The sequence below is a fragment of the Cyprinodon variegatus genome, unplaced genomic scaffold, assembly GCF_000732505.1.
Source record: "Cyprinodon variegatus isolate N-32 unplaced genomic scaffold, C_variegatus-1.0 Scaffold6, whole genome shotgun sequence".
Classification (NCBI taxonomy): domain Eukaryota; kingdom Metazoa; phylum Chordata; class Actinopteri; order Cyprinodontiformes; family Cyprinodontidae; genus Cyprinodon; species Cyprinodon variegatus.
In genome coordinates this window covers 2841478-2860633 of record NW_015150459.1, presented here as the reverse complement: position 1 = coordinate 2860633, position 19156 = coordinate 2841478, and the positions used below count along the sequence as shown (strand labels likewise).

The 19156-nt window shown below is 36.1% G+C and overlaps 1 protein-coding gene across 6 annotated transcripts in view; it reads right to left on the bottom strand.

The window, feature by feature from the left end:
• Positions 1–6438: 6438 nt before the first annotated feature.
• The window catches only part of LOC107084913 (basal cell adhesion molecule-like), a 70726-nt gene continuing 58008 nt past the window's right edge, over positions 6439–19156 (bottom strand). The window contains exons 11-17 of one of the 6 annotated variants that reach the window (XM_015374979.1): positions 18011–18135; positions 16981–17122; positions 15948–15962; positions 15366–15398; positions 11446–11584; positions 11156–11252; positions 6439–8497 (exon numbers count right to left, since the gene is read on the bottom strand). In XM_015374979.1, the coding sequence (XP_015230465.1) occupies positions 8495–8497; positions 11156–11252; positions 11446–11584; positions 15366–15398; positions 15948–15962; positions 16981–17122; positions 18011–18135 (554 nt within the window). In that variant the 3' untranslated portion in view covers positions 6439–8494. The remainder of the gene's footprint in view (positions 8498–11155; positions 11253–11445; positions 11585–15365; positions 15399–15947; positions 15963–16980; positions 17123–18010; positions 18136–19156) is intronic. The other 5 variants (XM_015374988.1, XM_015374998.1, XM_015375007.1 and 2 more) reach the window with 5 other exon arrangements.

Sequence of the window (19156 nt, the reverse complement as noted above, 5' to 3'; positions counted from 1 at the left end):
ACCAGCAACTGTTTCATGAGGTTCCATACAGAATAATACAAACTGTACTTTGTAAAAAAGAGAAACACAGAGCCATTCAGTACCCCACAGGAACATGTATTTAGAAACATAAACACACTGCAGCTAATCTCTAATGCACTAATTAATAAACCATTTGTGGCCGTTTGTTGAAAGGAAACTTGTTGAAATTGAAATAAAACTTGAAATAAAACTTCTTCTAATGTATTTATTGCTTGTTTGTTCATCATTCCACTTAAAGAAAACCTTGGCGTTTTAGTACCCTCATAGCATATTGTTGCCCTGAGACAACAAACCAAAATCTGGTGGGGGGGGGCAGGGTGGAGCACATTTTCTGATTGATATTTTATAAAGACCCCCTCAAGCTCCCAAAACTAGGGTGAAATATTTTTTTCCTCATAAAATAAAAATTCATGCCATAGAGGGTTAAAGAGACATGAATACTGTTGCAAGAGATTTGGCATGCAAATTAAAGGAGTCTCGTTTTTCAGTTTTCCGCATTTTTAACCAAACAATTTAAAACATTTACAGCTTTGAGCACCGTCTGTAACTGTAACTCCATCCCCTGAATTTGTTTCTCATTCCTTCAGACACAGCACAATAAAACAGAGCCAATTAAAATAAAAGAATACCCAGCTGCGCCTTAATAACTAAACCTCCCACAGGAGGCCTGGACGTCCTGATTGACACCCACACACTCACTTGATGAAACTCTGGCTGTGGGAGATCAGAGGCTGCCTGCCTTACTGACAAGCTTGGTAATACAACAAATCTTCATAAGATATGAGAAATATGGACACGATACACAGTCTCCAGCCTCTCCTTTCTGTTTCATAACCACATCCCAGCAACAAACACAGTTGGGCAACACAGGATATGAAACCTAAAGCACAAAGCAGATAAACACATTTATCACAGGTTCTTTCATTCTTTATCTTTGCTCAACATACCTCTATCTCTCCTTCCCTCTCAACTTCCTCCCAGGCCTGTTATTTGTGTAACTCAGTTTTATGACGTATTGACAATTATTAAACAACAATCACTACTTTCATTTCCTGCTATCCTGACAGGTATTCCTCCCTTCATGTAAACTTGCTTCCCTTCCTGCCTTGAATGGTTTCTTTTTACAGACCCTGCATCAAAAATATTCTCCCCTTGATATAGGCAGCCTGTTATTTATCTCTGCTCACATGCACGTTTATCTTGCCGTGTTTGTTCACCGAGGTACTGCATGCTCCTCATTATGCAGAATGATGGAGTGCATACTGTCCGTAGGACCTTGTCCAACATGAAATCATCTTCCAAATGCATGTAAAGTTTAGTGTACTAAAAAATTGATTTATCATGGTACTAAATGTGAGTCATGTAGTTATAAATATTTCCAGGTATTTTATATAGATTAGTTTACATCACAATGGTTCAATTCTTACAGGTTAGGGTTCTTTATTTTGATACAAATCATCAACATTTTGATTAAATTTATCAAAATTTGTTAATGTGCCAATTCGTCTAACTAGATGTGTGCATTGTTTTACCTGCCGTTGTCAGGGAAACAAATTTACACTAAACATGCATTTTCATTTTAAAATGTGCACATTAAATTTTACATAGAAAATGCCAAAAAATCTATATCATTTTCCTGATTAAATTCTTATTGTTGGTTTTATCAGTGTGACCCTGCTTCTTTGTGCTGGCGAGTTTAATCCAAGAACTGCTGAGTAATGACGGCCTGAAGAGGAAGGAGGGGACAGACTCTGGATGTCATTTCTCAATAGGCTGACACAAAATGGCTAAATCAGTTTAAAGCTATTGCAGCTAAAACCCCTTGAATGGAGAAGGAAGATTCCCAGCAGGGAGAAAGAAGGAAAGGACTTTGGAAAGGATGACCATAATCCTCATCATTGTAAGATAGGCTGAAAACACACTGATCCTCTCATTCTTTCTGAAACAAAGCTTAAAAAAAAATGTATGCTTACAAACCGACGTTCTTTTGATTCAAATCACACTTCTAAACCCTTGTTATTTTCTCCTACACTGGAGAATTAAATCTGCGTTTGACTCTTTTGTTAAAAATTTTAATGATTATTTAAGAGCGTAATTCTTAAAACAAAACATAGCAAGCTTTATCTTTAATTAAACATAACTATAAATAGTGAAGGTATTTTTTAGAACTAACACCCTTAAGAATTACTATCATTAATTCAATGATTAAAAAAAAAAGGTCAGCTAAGATCATTTTAACCTTATCCACATAACACCAGCACCAGGAAGGCACAGGTCCTTCTGGTTTTTTTAGTAACACACTTTTCTACTCAATCTATGGCTTCTTTCTTCCTTTTTTCTCCTTTGTATGCACAGCATAGATTGATTTGACCGGGTCACATCGAGCAAAGAGTTTCAATTTCCTAATGGAATACTAGAAGTGTTAGAAGAATCTAACCTGCGCAGCAGTGTTTGGTTCCGGTGAGAGTTTAAACAAACAGATAATGAGCATTTTGTTTTTGTAGTTTTGAACTATTTAATTTAACTGTACTTCATAGGTTGGTTCTGATACTTCTACCCACTTTAGTTTTATTTTTTCAGCTTTATGTTTCGGATTCTGGGGCTGTGCAGTAGATTAGTGTGTAGAACACTTGCACTGCAGCAATGAGGTCCTTGATTTTGAACCGTGGGGCTGGGGTCTTTCTCCATGGTGTTTGCTGGTTCTTTTCATGCATGTATGGGTCCTCTCTAGGTATTCCAACTTCCTTCCACAGACCAAAAACATGACTGTTAGTTTAGCTGTTATCTCTAAAGTGTCCTTGGGTGAGGGTCTTTGTGGATAGTTGTGTGTCTCTGCTTCACACTGGTGACCTGATCACAGTGTACCCCACCTTTTGCCCAAAGACTGTTAGAGCTAACCCCCTGTGACCCTGATGCATATAGAAAATCGATTCATATTTGGGTCAAAGCTCAAAACAGTTTGGTGTTGAAGGTCTGTTATTAAAAAGGCTAAGGGTCAACAGTAGCAGCTTCAAAATGACTAACCTTAAGCTTACTATTCCACTTTACAGTGAGGAAAACAAGTATTTGAACACCCTGCTATTTTGCAAGTTCTCCCACTTAAAAATCATGGAGGGATCTGAAATTGTCATAGTAGGTGCATTTCCACTTTGACAGACATAATAATAAAAAAAAAGAAAATCACAAAAATCACAATATATGATTTTTTCACTATCTATTTGTATGATACAGCAAATTTCATGTGACAGAGCAGGTGTTCAAATAAGTATTTGAATCCCTGTCTATCAGCTAGAATTCTGACCTCCAAAGACATGTAAGTCTGCCTTCAAATTGCCTACATTCATTCCATTTATTGTCCTAAATTAGATGCACCAAAGTGAGGTAATTAGCTCCATAAAGACACCTATCTACCACATACATTATGGGGAGTATTGGCCTAGTGGTTAGAGCAGTGCACTTGTGCTCTGAGAAGGTTGCAACTACCCGGTTCGACCCCCACAGCCCCTACTCTGGGTTCCTGAACAAAACCCTTAACCCCACACTGCTCCTTGGGCTCTGCACAATGGCAGCCAACTGCTCCCCAAGGGATTGGGTTAAATGCAGCTAGTTAATTACCCCATTGTGGGACAGTAATTAAACAATCAGTAAGAATCCAAATACTAACATGGCCAAGACCAAAGAGCCATTCAATGACACTAGAGACAAAATTGTACACCTCCACAAGGTGTGAAAGGGCTACTGGGATATTGCCAACAACTCGGTGAAAAAATGTCCACTGTTGGAGCAATCATTAGAAAATAGAAGAAGCTAAACATGACTGTCAATCTCCCTTGGACTAGGGCTCCATGCAAGATCTCATCTCGTGGGGTCTCAGTGATTCTAGATAGGTGAGAAATCAGCCCAGCACTATACAGGAGGAGCTAGTCAATTACCTGAAAAGAGCTGGGACCATTGTTTCCAAGGTTACTGTGGGTTATACACTAAGAGGTAAGGTTTGAAGTCATGGATGGCACAGGTCCCCCTCCTTTAACCGGCACATGTCAAGGCTTGTCTTAAGTTTGCCAATGACCATTTAGATGACCCAGAGGAGTCATGGGAGAAAGTCATGTGGTGAGATGAGACAAAAATAAAACTGGTCATAATTCCACTAACCGTGTTTGGAGGAAGAAGAATACCATCCCTACTGTGAAGCATGGGGGTGGCAGCATTATCCTTTGTAGGTATTTTCTGCACATGGGACAGGCAACTCCAATGTATTAAGGAGAGGATGCCTAGGGCAATGTATTGCAAAATTTTAGAGAACAATCTCCTTCCCTCAGTTAGAGCACTGAAGATGGGATAAGGCTGGGTCTTCCAACACTACAATGACCCAAAACACACAGCCAGGATAAACCATGGAGTGGCTCTGTAAGAAGCATAACAAGGTTCTGGTGTGGCCTAGCCAGTATCCAGACCTAAACCCAATAGATAATCTTTGGGGGGAGCTCAGAAACTTGACTGATCTAGAGGAGATCTGGGAGGAGGAGTGGGCCAAAATCCCTCAAAATCCCGCAGTGTTAAAACCTTTTGAAAAACTACAGGAAAAATTTAACATCTGTAATTGCAAACAAAGGCTTCTCTAAAAAATATTAACATTGATTTTCTTAGGTATTCAAATACTTATTTGCAGCTGTATCATACAAATGAATAGTCAAAATAAGAATGTTTTGTGATTTTCTTTTAGGTTATGTCTCTCACAGTGGACATGCATCTACAATGAAAATTTAAGACCCCTCCATGATTTCTAAGTGGGAGAATTGCAAAATAGGCTATAGCAGGGTGTACAAATACTTATTTTCCTCACTGTACTGTATCTGTGCAGTGATCTTAAAAGTTATGTAAGTGCACAGAAAATACCACTGTTCCAAGGAGTAGTTACACATTTGTCCAAATATAATGGTAGAGACTTGTTGATGGTTAGAAAAAAGCATTTCTTTTTTCTGCAACTTAAGATGTGCTATTAATCAAGTATTAATGTGAATAAACTTCAGAAGTACAGGTTTGACATATTGTGGATTGGAGATGATCTAGCGGTACCTTATATTCAATCTTGTGGACTTGACTCTTCTTTAAAACATACTCAAAGTGTTTGAAGCTTTGTCCAATTAATTAGTAAACAATAGTGTTAAAAAGTCTAAAGTTGATGTATTTTAAATTTATAGGGGTTTAAAATGAAAATGTTTGGTGAACCTGAACCTATCCTGGTATAAAATTAGAACCTGTATCTTTACATTGGAGGGAGAGACTCATTTGTGATTTTGAGACTTTAAGACTGAGGCTTTTGTACATTTGTTTTCTAATGATTACTGCTGATTTTCATGAAAGAATTAGATTACAAGTAATTGCCAAAATCACCCTGCTGTCTAAATGGTCTATTCACAAAGCAACAGAGCAATTCACCCATGATTGATGAAACTAATTTTAGGAAACAATGGTGAGATGGAATAAGGCTGCATCATAAAATCTATCACTGAGAAAATCCATAAATGCATCACAGATGCAAAATGTGTTCCTCCATTTGTCCCTTCTGTCAGAGTGAATCATGGGATCAGTCAATGGAGGTAAAGATTTGCATAATGTGGTTATATGAAAGATATTAAAATCCGGTCGAAGATAGACATCAATTTAGATACATTTCTTTTCCAGAAAGGGAAATAAAAAAAGTTGAATGTTATTAAGAGGATTTGATGGCTGGCATGTGAAGATATAGGTGCATCTCAGTAAGCTAAAATATCATTTTAACTAATTCTATTTCAGTCATTTAATTAAAAGAACCAAAAGTCATTCATTTACAGCAATATACCTTAACTATTTTCCTCCGTAAATGACTTAAGGTAAATAAGGATTTATCATAAGAATATGTTAGTTTATGGGATACTCCATCATCATAAACACTCCTGACTTGACAGCTGTCCTGCAGGAGCAAATGCTACAAAAAGGTCAGTGCTACGGAAACTGGCTTTTCATATTGTAACATTCAATTATGGAGAGATGTATGGAAGGGAAAATAATGCAGATAAGTGTGCAAATTCACCAGGAATAAGTGCAACCTTGAGACCAATCCAAGCATTTTGTGATGTACTACAAAATAAGCCTATTTTTCAGTGAATATGACTGTATTTTCATTTTTAAAAAAACCCCTAAATTAATTCATTTTATTTTAAGAAAAGTTTGATTTTTAGAAAGCCATAATCAATAAAAACTTACTGAAAGAGTTACTTACTACATGCTAGACCTTAATATGTTAAGATTGCACCTATACAATGCACATTTCTATACATTTTAAATGAATGTGTATGAAATGTTTCTGTGGTTATCATTTAAACCATAATCAGCTAAAGATATTGGAAATGGAAATGAAACAACAGAGTATTGGAGTATGATTGGCTTTCTTAAGCTTTTTTTTTCCTGTTTCATTATAAATTCTAAACAGCTGGAAAAGAAATAAAAACAAGATACATTAACACGCCACATTGATCACAACAGTGTACCACAAAATATACAGTATGCAATAAAAAGGGAGAGAATTAAAGCACTGAGAAAATCTCATTCGAAAAACAAAAATGAATACAAAAAGTCCCATAAAGTTCTATCTTTGTTCAGCAAGTGAAAAGTATGGGAAAAAAAACTCAGTAGTTCCAAAATTAAAATACCCTTTCTAAAAAAAAATAAAAATTACAACAATCTTATATAAAACATGGTAAGAAATAAAGAATATAGATAGTGGTCAAAGTCTCAGACAACAGACATTCTGGCCACAGATAGTGGTTTGAACTGACATAGTTTAAAGGATAATATTAAGTTTAGTGGTTCCAGTGTATAGCAAAGTAAAAAAATATGGATTCAACCTGCTATCCAATCTTTTTTGGCCTGCTGACAGTAACAGAAAAATGTCTAAATGACGTACCTAAATGCAGACTGTATAATGATGAGCCTGTCAAAACATTTAAACTAGTAAACAACATCTCACATATCTCAGAAGTTATCACTACATTGTAACGCCTCTTGATAATCCCATTTTGTTATAATAAAAAATGACGTTTTAGAGTTTAAGCCGAAAATACAAACTTCAGGGGGATTGTCCACGTAGGGTGGACATCTTAAACTGAGACACCAATTGTTTCAAATAATAACCAGCAGCATTTCCTACTCTGAAGGTGGAATGTTCAGTTTCACATTAGAAATAAAATAAAATTGAACATTACTTAAATTTGAAACTTTAATCCAGACAGCTGGAAGTCACAAGTCAATCTCTAGTTAAAGCTCAGTATTGCTGCTGCACATGACTAAAACATAGACAAATGTGCAGAAATGTTTGTTTATATTTCTGACAGCTTATTGTTTTTGAACCAGTGGAGGTATTGTAATATTTCTTGTACTATTTCTGAGAATGTTATTTTCTTAAATGCAAAAAATAGAGAAACATAATAAAATGCTCAATGCATTGTATCAATGAGTATCTATCACTAAGTAGGCTAATTACAAAGTTTTTCTGAATTGCAACCAGAATTCGCTTGACGTGGAATTGACGTCACTCCCATATTTCAATATAAATCAAACACAATGTTAGCAACCACTTTCACCATGTTCTCTGATAAGAAAAAGCTGTTTTAACAAAGTATATTAAACAACAAAAAACTAAAGCAAGGAGCACAGGCATAATATACATAGATGTGACTTTAAAAAAAAAGGTAAAAATAAAGCATGACAAAAATGCACATTTGGTGTTTTTATGAATTGGGTTGCAATTCATAAGTGATTCTAAAGAGAATTATTAAATACCTTTCTATAAACTGTGAATGGAAAATGAAGACAAATGCATCCAAAACAAAAGCAGGTGGCAAACAACATTATAGAACATTGGTAAAGCAAAAATACAGAGACTCTCAATCAAATATTTACGGTAACAAATGTATGTGCTCGAAGGATTACATTATGCAAGTTGAGATGGTTTACAGTAAGAGAGTTTTTTCCCCAAATTCCCAGCAGATATGAAGTAATTTAAGAACACACTCCAAAACAGAGAAGCTTTTTGTAATTATTGATTGAAGACACAAAATAGAACATACAACAAGGTTATCAAAATAATGTGATTAAAGAAAAAAAAGAGATAGTATCCAGTGAAGCATTTAGCTGTTGCTTTTTGTTTTTTATCTGTGTGTTGAATGGATTTCTTAAACTATTTTATGTAACAAAAAGAACCCCAAAAAAACTTAATAATCTCCACTCAGGTGTTCTAGTCCAGGTCTGAAAACAAACAAAGCCCAAGCTGATCATGGTGATTCTTCAAGGCCATGAACATGTACCCCTACCCAGCATCACTGATTATTGTTTGTTACAATCATGAATCAGAAACCAAAAAATATCCTGTTGTCCTTTAAGCTGTTATCCACTTTCTTATGTCCCCCAGAATTATTTCCGTCGTCCGGCTTGATTACTGAAAAACAAACCACAAACAAAAAACAAGATCATTAAAGATATGTATGGCCTTTATTGTTTTTATTTGTAGTGCAGACTAACCATCACAATCAGAATATAACTGTGGGAAGAAGCCAGAGTTACATCTGCAGGGAGTTTGCCAGAGAACATGCCAACTCCATGCAGAAAGACCCTGGGCCGGGAATCAAACCCAGAACCTTCTTGCTTTTAGGCAACAGTGCTACTCATGGCTCCAATGTGCACCCTTGAATTTAACATGACGTGCAATAGACATAGTGGCAAACTTGCCGGGCAGCTCAGTGGAAACAGTGGGTAGCACTGCTGCCTTGCAGCAAGAAGGTTCAGGGTTCGATTCCCGGCCATGGGTCTTTCTGCATGGAGTTTGCATGTTCTTCCTGAGCGTAAGTGGGTTCTCTCCAGGTACTCCGACTTCCTCCCACAGTCCAAACACTCACTGTCAGGTTAATTGGCTTCTCTAAATTCTCCTTAGGTGTGAGCATTAATGGTTGTTTGTCCTGTTTGTCTCTGTGTTGCCCTGCGATGGACTGGCAACCTGTCCAGGGTGTACACTGCTTCTCACCTGTAGACAGCTGGAGATAGGCACCAGCAGCCCCTCGTGACCCTGCTTGGGATAAGTGTGACAGAAAATGGATGGATGGATGGCTAAACTTGCCAAAAAGACAAGGCGATGTTATCAGATAGGATCCAGATCAAAATTATTATTTTTTTTTTTTTTACAGTTTTTGGCCCTTTTTGCATATTCTAGACTAGAAACCGTTTTCATTCATGAAATGGGTTTAAATATCTGTAAGCAGTCTGAAACATTCACTTTACTTCCCCACCAAGACAATCAATTTAGTCTGCAAGCTTTTAGAGGACGGCACACCGATTAACTTTACTTTTAATGATAGTTTTTCAATAAAGCATCACTTAGTAGGGTTTGAAGAGCAATGCTTTATATAAAAAGCAAACTTTGTCTTTAATCTCCTTCCATTTACTGAAATGCCATTTTGTTTGATGCCAGCGCTTCAAATGAGACAAGACTCATTAAAGCTGGCTTTAAAATTAACTAAATTTTATGCTGAAAATAAAATGTTTGTGGTGATTATCTGCTCCCAGCAGCTGTAAGACTCAAGCCTTCATTTCAGCCGATAAAATAACTTGCATTGCAATCATATTCTAAACGTACATCGTTTAGCATTTAGATCTACTTGGTAAAAATGTGTAAAAAGTCTTGGCATTTATGTTGCTTTTCTTGTAAAAGTAAAACAGTAAACTGACAAAATAAAAAAAATCCCACTTTTAATCTGAAAACATTTGTTTTCATGGAAACAAAAAAAAACATGATAAGAAATAACTATTTTTAGCAAAATAAGAAATGACACAATTTTTTGGTGTCTAATAATTGTTTTAAAACAAATGTAATTAAAGAGTTTTTTTTTTTTCATTTTTTTTTTTAGAACTATGACTATACTTTTGAGACTTGGCTACTAGAATGGAAGAGATCGGATATTTATCTTATCTCTTTGCATAGCAAGAAGGATGGTAAAGCAGGTAAATAATTCAATGAGAATAGAGACGAATAACCCATACAAAAGCTATAGTGGACCAAAGATGTTGGTTTAAAACCCATTATAAACTAAACAGCGTCTGAAACACAGCAGCACCACTGAAGGTCACCATTATTGTTGGCACATGCTTTTTCAGGGGAAAGTAAGGCCTATATTAACACAGACGTTCAAATATGGCGGTTTTTAGATGTTAAGCAATGAGTCTTGTCCACAGAGAGCTCCAACAGGTGGTGACTTCAATATTTTCCCCCTCTAGAGCTGCTTTCCCAGTGTAAACCCAGGTTTTTCAAAACCAGGTTGTCCCGTTAACAATCGGCTTTTAGTTCTTTTCCCATCTGACCGAAAAGCTGAGTCTGATCCCCTGTGTGTCCACTGTCCCCCACCACTAAGTGTCTGATGACGGCATCAGGCTGAGTGAGCGTTCATGATCTCGACATTGCAATGGAAATCAGGGAAGTAAATAATGGAGAGCAACATGGATGGCAGTCAGAGTGTAGTCAGTATTGTTTATTATTTCGCTCTTTCATCTGACTGAATCCCTCTCACCGATGCTGCGCCATGTTTATTAAATGTAAACAGAGTTGTTTTAGCTTGTTAGATCAGAAGCGACTGGAGAGGGGTGCTGATATCCGTATTTTGCGTTCAGTGTCATGTAATTTAGCGGGTCAACCCAGGTCTGGTGTTCTCACAGCATGCCAATCAGAGCCAAGGTGAGTTTAACAGGGGTCAGTTGCAGAGTCATTGGACCCAAGTAGACAAGCATCAATTAGCTGTTCCCACTGCCACTAAAAGCTGATTGTTCCCGGGTTTAAACTGTTTTTTTGGCCAGTCTGTATTGCAACAGCTTTAACTGGATGAGAACCGTTAACAGACCGTGAAGTCTGGAATAATCTCCCTTGCCTGGCTTTGTGTTTGGTCGGTACCTGTTCCTTCTCTTTCACTCATGAGATTTGTATACACATGACACTGATAACAATTCAAACAATTTGTGTAAAGAAGAATGCTTAAAAATCTCTTGCTTACGACCTTCTGCAAAGTTATGCTGAAAGGAACAGTGATAATGCAGTGATATTTCCAGGTCTAACCTGTTCTGTGTTGGGTTTTTTGTTGAGCAGACCAGCTTCTTCATTGGCCTTTTCCGTCTTCATCTCCACCACAATGTTGTTTACCTGTCCAGTGGCCCTGAACAAATAAACATGAATAAATGGCAATGGAAAAAAGACAATTATTGCAAAAATGACATTGATTGTTAATCGTGTTTCGCTCCTTAAAATTCTAACCAAACTGAAAGAACAAACCTAGGTTTATCTGGTTCACAACGGAGAGAAAACATTATATAATTATTGTCAATATTTCTACCATCTGTTATACTCACGCTTCCTTTTTGTTCTTCTTGTTGCAAAATGTGCTCTTCTTGCTCAGGAAGTAGATGAGTGCAACCATCAGCAGAAGAAGCAGAACGCAGACCACCACAGCCACCACAACAACGCTGGAGCCTCCCTGATGCTTGTCTGCTACAGCGCCACAATAGAGAGAACGATGGAGGGGGAGGATGTTGGGGTAGAGGGTAGGTGGGACAGTGGGGAGCAGATTTAAAGGTAGGAGTGGGGAGAATGGAGGGATGATCAAAGAGAAGATGGGGGAGCGGGGAAAGGGGATGTTTTGATTTGCAGGGGGGGAGAATCAGCATGAGGGGTGTTTGATTTGTGAGGTGATGTCAGGAAAAGGGTAGGAGCATGGGGGGTGAGGGGGGTGATTTGATTTGGGATGGATTGAAAGGGAAAGGATGGGGGTTGTTGGGTTTTAGGTGAAAAGAGTTAATGGGTTGACGGGTGGGGGGGTGGAGATAATAAGGGGGTGGGGATTGGGATGTGGAGTTAGACTAACTTCTGAATGCAATGACTGAAATGTGATGGGACCCAAACACAGGGCCTTGTTCCTCAAAGGGAAAAACACAGAGCTGACCAGAGCCAGAAAAACAACACTGAACATACTCACCCACCGGTTTACACTTGTATTACTATAATTTTGAGGACAAGTCAGGACATAATGGACATGTGCTTCTGAGCAAACTTTACAATATATATCAAGTCCTAAAAGCTAAAATGAATTTCACCTTTTTTTTAGTACTTGTGGAGTTTTTTCTAAATAAATTAAAAACGTACCCTTTCTTTTAAGGAGTAGTTTTATAGGGAGTTTAATGATGGACTGTTCCCTGGCCTGCAGTGCTGAGGTTTTGGCATCTCATTTGTTTGCCTGGCAACCACACACTAAAGACGAAACTCCAGCAACTTTTCTGCTTCTGGTTGAGATACTTTATGAGATTCTTTAAAAGCTTCTGTGGGCTTTTCTTGGGTAAGTAATCGGTTAGGAATGCTTTCTATATCGTTGTGTTATCAACAAACAAAGTGAGTTACATTACAATCTATTATTTTGAAGCATGGCTTTGTGAGATGATTGAAATCTATCTTCAGTTTTTAACCAATTCAATAATTAACATATGAAAGGAAGAATTAAATACAACTACAGGAAATCAGCCAGTCAGTCAGTTTGGGAGAAAATTTCTAAATAAATGTCTTTTAAAACGAATAGTCAAAAGAAGGAAATGGGGATGGGGGGAGCTGCTTTGGCCAAGCAACCTAGAAGATTCCTTTTTGACATGATTTCTCGTAACCTTTAGTGATTAACTGGGATTTTCTAATGTGGAATCCAAAACCAGGCTGTTTATATAAATTTAATCCACCTAACGCAAAACTAGAGATCACAAAAACAATATCAGACCAATTCAGACATAGTTGTTTGACAATTACATTTTAAAAGCTAAATTAAATAAATAAACACAATGTTCTTATTTCTAATTACAACTTTTTTTAAATCAATTGTCCCAGGTCGCAGCTATGTGAGGGAGGGCAGAGGATTTATGCAAAATGAAAGCTGTGATTTTTAGTAACAGATTATCCTGCCACAGGGATTATACTTCTTGCATTCAATGAGCACCAATCTTTGGAAAAGGTGCACATTTCTTAACTGTTATAAAGAATACAGTCTTGTGTTAAACAGATAAAACTTTAAATAATTTTACACTAGTTACTCTCAAAAACTACATTTCAATAACTTTAAAGCAAAAAAAATTTTGTAAAGTTTACTGACGCTTATTATTTAAGGCAGGAACGACATGTCAACAGGGAGCGTTAAAGCCACATAGTTGCAGGAGATGGATGTTAGGGTTGACACGCAGACGCACCTTTCAAACCTAAACCCAGCTATTGATACACAATCCTGGATGTTATTATGTTTGGAAATATGTATCTCTAAAAAAAGCAGTAAAACTGCATAAATACAAGTGGCTAGATTTAAACAGTTTGTTAAGAAGTATATAAATGTATTACTTTTTGTGATTTAAAATAGATTTTAACAGACAAAATAAACTTTATAAGAATCTAAATAGGAAATGGCTTAGGTATAATACTTTGAATAATTAACTAATGAGAGGAAAGGATAAGCAACCCCTTACCTTAAAACATAACCTACACAAAAAGTCAAATCTCTCTTTCAGGGAATTTTAAAGTAAGTTTATACTTCTGAAATTTTTCCAGGTTTCCATGAAAAGGTTCCTGCAGTGAAAATGCACCTTAAGATAAATTCTTCATGTTATTGATTTTCTGGGGTAAGTTCAACTCTATCAATGATCATTTATCTAGAAAATGAACAACGATTTGAGGATATCTTGAGTTGATTTGGTGAATTAACTTTTTAAGATATCACCAAAAGGAGGATTTTTTCCTTTTTTTTACAAATTAGGCCAAAGTTTCGATTTTTACGCTAATCATACATTAGACTTCAAATGTTATTTAAGATTTAAAGATTAGATTTAAGCCTTCACACAAACAAAATCGGCCACGTCTATCAGTACAAATTTTTATTTCCTTTGGATAAAATCTTTCAAAGGTCTGACAGTGACTCCGTGCTCTTATTGTCATAAATATAAACTAGAAACATTTATTGAAATGCTCTGACCATGCTCTTTGTAAACTACGTTCACTTTCTTCCCCATCAACTCCTCAGCTAGCCTTATTTCTCCTTGTTGCAGATGTTTTAAATTGCAGAAACAGACAATTGAAAGCAAGTTTATTGCAGCCATTTTCTGACTTGAAAAGAAAAAAATATAAATATGGTTGATTAAAATGGATAATTTGGGTAATTGTCTTTCCTATTTAAAAAAACTGAATATGAGGAATGGGCTTCTGTGTGACATTGTATTTGTAGTAGGGCTGCAACTAATGATTATTTTGTAAATTGATTAATCTGTTGATTATTATTATTTTCTTTTTGATCAGAAATCGGATAGCCAAAGGTTCCTTAAAGAAGAATTTACATGAAAATGAACCAGGTGAAACTAAAAGTTTTCCATTTGAGGAGTTCAGGATAGAGCATAAAGAAATATTTTTTTTATTTTATTTATTTATTTATTTATTTATTTTTTTAATGCAAAATGTTTATAAATCTTGTTTCACAATTTTGGTAAAATTAAATTACTTCTCTAAGTAGGTTGCTCTATAGAAGCTGAAAGGGAAAAAATAACTTACTGTTTACTAATTACAAGCTCCCAGACACTATAATATGCTAATATTTTAGGAACTGTAAGAAGTGCCAATCATAATTTCATTTAGAAAAGGAACTTATTTATCAACCACATACAATATTTTCTAATAAGGCCTGCTTTGTGAGATTATGCACATTTTGTGTGGTATGGCAAGCCACTATATATTCTAATTCTGAATATAGAAAAATTCTTATTACATTGAATTTTGGAACTTTGTATCATGACACCAAGATGATTTGTTGATTTTTTTTAAAAAGAAAATATGCTCATGAATTTTAAAATTATTCATTGAGGTGAAACAAAGAAAAATATAAAAAATGCAATACAGGCTTTCAAGAAACAGCTTGGAAAATTTTTTGAAGCTAATCTTAAACATTAGGCCAATTCATGGTTAAACTTAAAAAAAATAATAATAATAATAAGAATAATAATAATAAAAAAAATCTATTTACCAGATTATAGTAATGTAATATAATAATACAATGTAATGTATTAAAATAATGTCCAATGCCCAAATTCCATTGTCCTCGCAACTACAGTAAGACAAATAGGCTATAGATACAGAAAAAACATCAACTGCTCTAAACAAAAATGCATTACCCTGTGTGTGTAAACAGACAATAATACACACAACTTGCAGCTCTAGACAAACACCATAAACACGACATGTCAGTAGGGTTAGCCATACAGACCTGACGTAAGCACAGGGTTTCCAGAGAGCAGCACTTTGAAAGAAAGACAGTTTTCAGTCCCATTGCATAGCAGAGCAACAACCAAAACACACACGTCACTGAGAGCATTTGCACAGTAAAGGCGACGTTACTACATCTACATACAGCACCAGGAGAAGGAGAAGAGCAGAAAATAGGAGTGCAGTCAGAAAAAAGGGTGACAAAAAAGGCACAGTCAGGAAAAAAGAGAGAAATGGAAGGAATAGAATAGAATAAAATTCTTTATTGTCCCCAAGGGGCCACAAAAACTTAGTAGCATCCAGAAAATATAGGACAGACATCATACAAAGGTGAGAACAGAAGAAAAATAACAATATACAATATCCACAGTGTTCGGTAGCAAGAGGGCAAATATACAAGATTACAGTACGGCAGAGGAAGATGTGTATTCTGACTGTGTATGTGTGTGTTTGTGATGGAAAGATGGAGGGGGGGGCAAGAGTAGATGGATGGATGGGAGGTTTCTAGATTACAGGGTCTGTACAACAAAGAGTCCTGAGAGAAGAAGTGAGGAGAGGAGGAGAAGGAGGGAGAAGGCTCTACCTTCAGCTGTGTTTGCTGCAAAAGAGAAACAAGAAACAGAAGAAAGGATTTGAAGTTATGGCGATGCCTTGCCGGGTAGACATTTTTTTAAGCGATATTGAGAAAGAAAGAAGCTGTGCTGAAAAGCAACTCTGACATAGGAGCAGGGTTAATATAGATTCTGTTAACATTTGGAACGTTACAGACATCCAAACTGCAAAAGTAGCAATAAAAACACTCAGACAATCTAGTAGAGGTAAATAGTCAGTTTAAAGTAGATTAAAGTAGTATTGAACATCTTGCATACAGGTTTCAATTAGTTTGTATCAGTTTATTTTTGTCTAGAGTTGAGATATTTCCAATATTATAAAGAGTATATAAACAAGAGCTTTTATATAACTAGACTGTATGTTATAAAAAAAAAAAAAAAAAAGATTTACATCCTGTTTCCATTTATGATAGTCCTTATTCCTGTTTGGAGCAAAAATTTATGAAATGTGACAAATTATGACCCTATCAAGCCAAAATAAACGTCATGCAGGAGGATTTATCTGAGTCACATGATTTTTTTTAGTAGACTATAATGATAATACTAAAAGCTGGATATTAAATGTGTCAAAGTGTGCAAGAAGGGCCAGTATGATGGGTATGATTAAATGCATAGCTGTTATGAAACGGTCCAATTGAAGCTGGGTGAGAAATAACTGAAACTTACAGGTATAAAATAAAGAAAAGGGACAAACTAAAGAGGAATCACTAAACTGTTCATGCTTTTTAGTTATATCATTTATGAATAATAAAAACTATTGTTTGGCATTAGATATTTAAGAGGTTACCACAGATGAATATCTTTCACCAAATCAAAGTTACAGTTATGTACAGATGTAGTCCATTGCTGTGTAAAACGGTTTAGAGAAATAAGGCTTTGTATGCAATTTGGCTTTTTGGGGCAAAAAAGCCTCAAAAGCAGCTTCATCTTTTATGTGCTGTAATGCTTTTGTCTAATTCTAAAAAACCTGTGTTGAAGGACAAGGGAAACAATCTTCACACTGACCTCGTTTAATAGCTACTTGGAGGGTCTTGCTATCTGTTCCGTGCTCGTTGGAGACTTCACAGGTCACCCCCTTCAGCATGACATCAGGCGTGGCTTGTAGAGTCACAGTGCTTTCAGCTTTGTTATCTTTAATTAAGACAGACTAGTAGGAAAAAAAAAAGAAGGGAAAGTGAGAGGAAATCTATTGTCAACATTAAAATGACTTGTTTTATCAACACAGTGGATGCATTTTCATTTGATCAACTAATCGATTTGTTATGAGGTTTTCAGGTATGAATGATCCGTTTAAGGTCAGGGTGTCTAACTCCAATCTTCAAATACACATGCCCTTCTTCTTTATCAAGTTTCCCAGCTGAATTTCCTGCTCAGCATAGCTTGAAGTTTTGCAGGGGCCTTTCTGAGCCACAGAAAATTCTAAACCATGCAGGGCACTGTTCCTGTGGGACTTAGTGTTGTTATTAGTAAATTATGACTATGCAGTACTTATTATAATAAGTTTGGGAACATCTGACTAAGCCTCGATTATAAACTAAACTCAACTTAACTAAGTCCTGCTAATTGCATTTAGGAAAAGTGCAATTCTTCATTTCTCTTCTTTTCACCAATACATTTGTTCTTACAAACGATCACTTATGCAAATTAAAGCTCCTTCCAACTTTGTTTTAACGTGAATTATAATATTTATATGAAATGATATAGTTTTCAAAAGGATCATTAAAATGTGATATTATCACTTCATATAGTAATCTAATCTGAACACTGTGCTATTTTGTTATTTAGCTGCTTCATGATATTGTTTAAGTTATTTATTTGCATTTCATTTTTTAGAGCAGACAGGAATAAAAAAATGTGACTTTATTAAACACCAAAGAAACTTTTTTAATTTCCACACTGAAACGTAACACAAAAAATTTTATTTCTTCCATGAAAAAAGCTCTGCTTTCAGATTTCTGAGTCATCAATCAGCAGGTAAAGACATAAAGGACAACAATCTGATTAGGTTCCTTTCTGCCTTTTCAAGCCAGCTCACCTCTTTTCCAGAGGGCTTCCAGGTAAACTGAGGGGTGGGGAAACCATAAGCTGAACACTTTAGCGTCACTTCATCCCCTTCCTTTGTCACCTCTGCCACTGCAGGAGTCTCAATCTGGGGTTTTCCTGAGCAAGGTGAGAGAGATTTTCATTAATTTAAGCACAGAATATTTAAACACACCATTTAAAAACAGACCGGAAGTCTGCAATGCTCTACACCAGGGTTCTTCAACGTTTTCCAGGCCAAGGACCCCCAAACTCATGGCAAGATGGAGCGGGGACCCCCGAATATTGTATCAAACTGGTCCTATAGTCATTCAACTACAGACGGAGTAATGTAATTGAAGTAATTTCTCCCTGGGATTATTAAAATATTTCTGATTCCTGTTTGATGGGACAGGTGTTGTGAATGAAACGGTGTCCAGCTTGAAAGAGCTCCTGTGTGTTGCTGAATGTGTGCATTGATGACTGAAAGACATCTTCTGCCTCCATTTATCTGTTTACTACAGTGAGTTGAATTCATGTTAATGTATTTTTAAAGGCATTTCAATTAGTGAAAAAATTACAGGGGAGAATATAAACAAAAACCCAAAAACAAAACCCAAAACTTTCACGACCCCCATGCAGTACCTCCAGGGCCCCCCTAGGGGTCACGGACCTCCTGTTGAAGACCTCTGCTCTACACTGCTTCCACCAAACCTACCACAACATCTTCAATTAAAGCATTACCCAAAAAAATCTAAGGATGACCATTGCTGTATGATAAGTGTAGTGGTGGGGCAGGTTAACAAATCTAAAAAATGCAGAAGAAATTTCAGAATTTATATGAGAGATGATGTGATAAATTCAGTGAAAAGTTTCAAACAAATGCTATTTCTGTTGTTAGGAAACACTTAGAGTTTCTAAACTAATTCAATCAACATAATCTCGATGACATGACAGTGAAAAGTTAGAGAAAGCATTGCATTACAAGACAGCACATAATCCTATATTATCTCTGACATATTTGGCAAAAATATTTTGGACTTTTATTCACAAGAAAAACTCAAACTCACTACATAAATGTGTAGCTCAACAAAAATTTACATTAAATTCAATGTATTTATATAGCACCAATTTACAACACATTTTATCTAAAGCCACTACA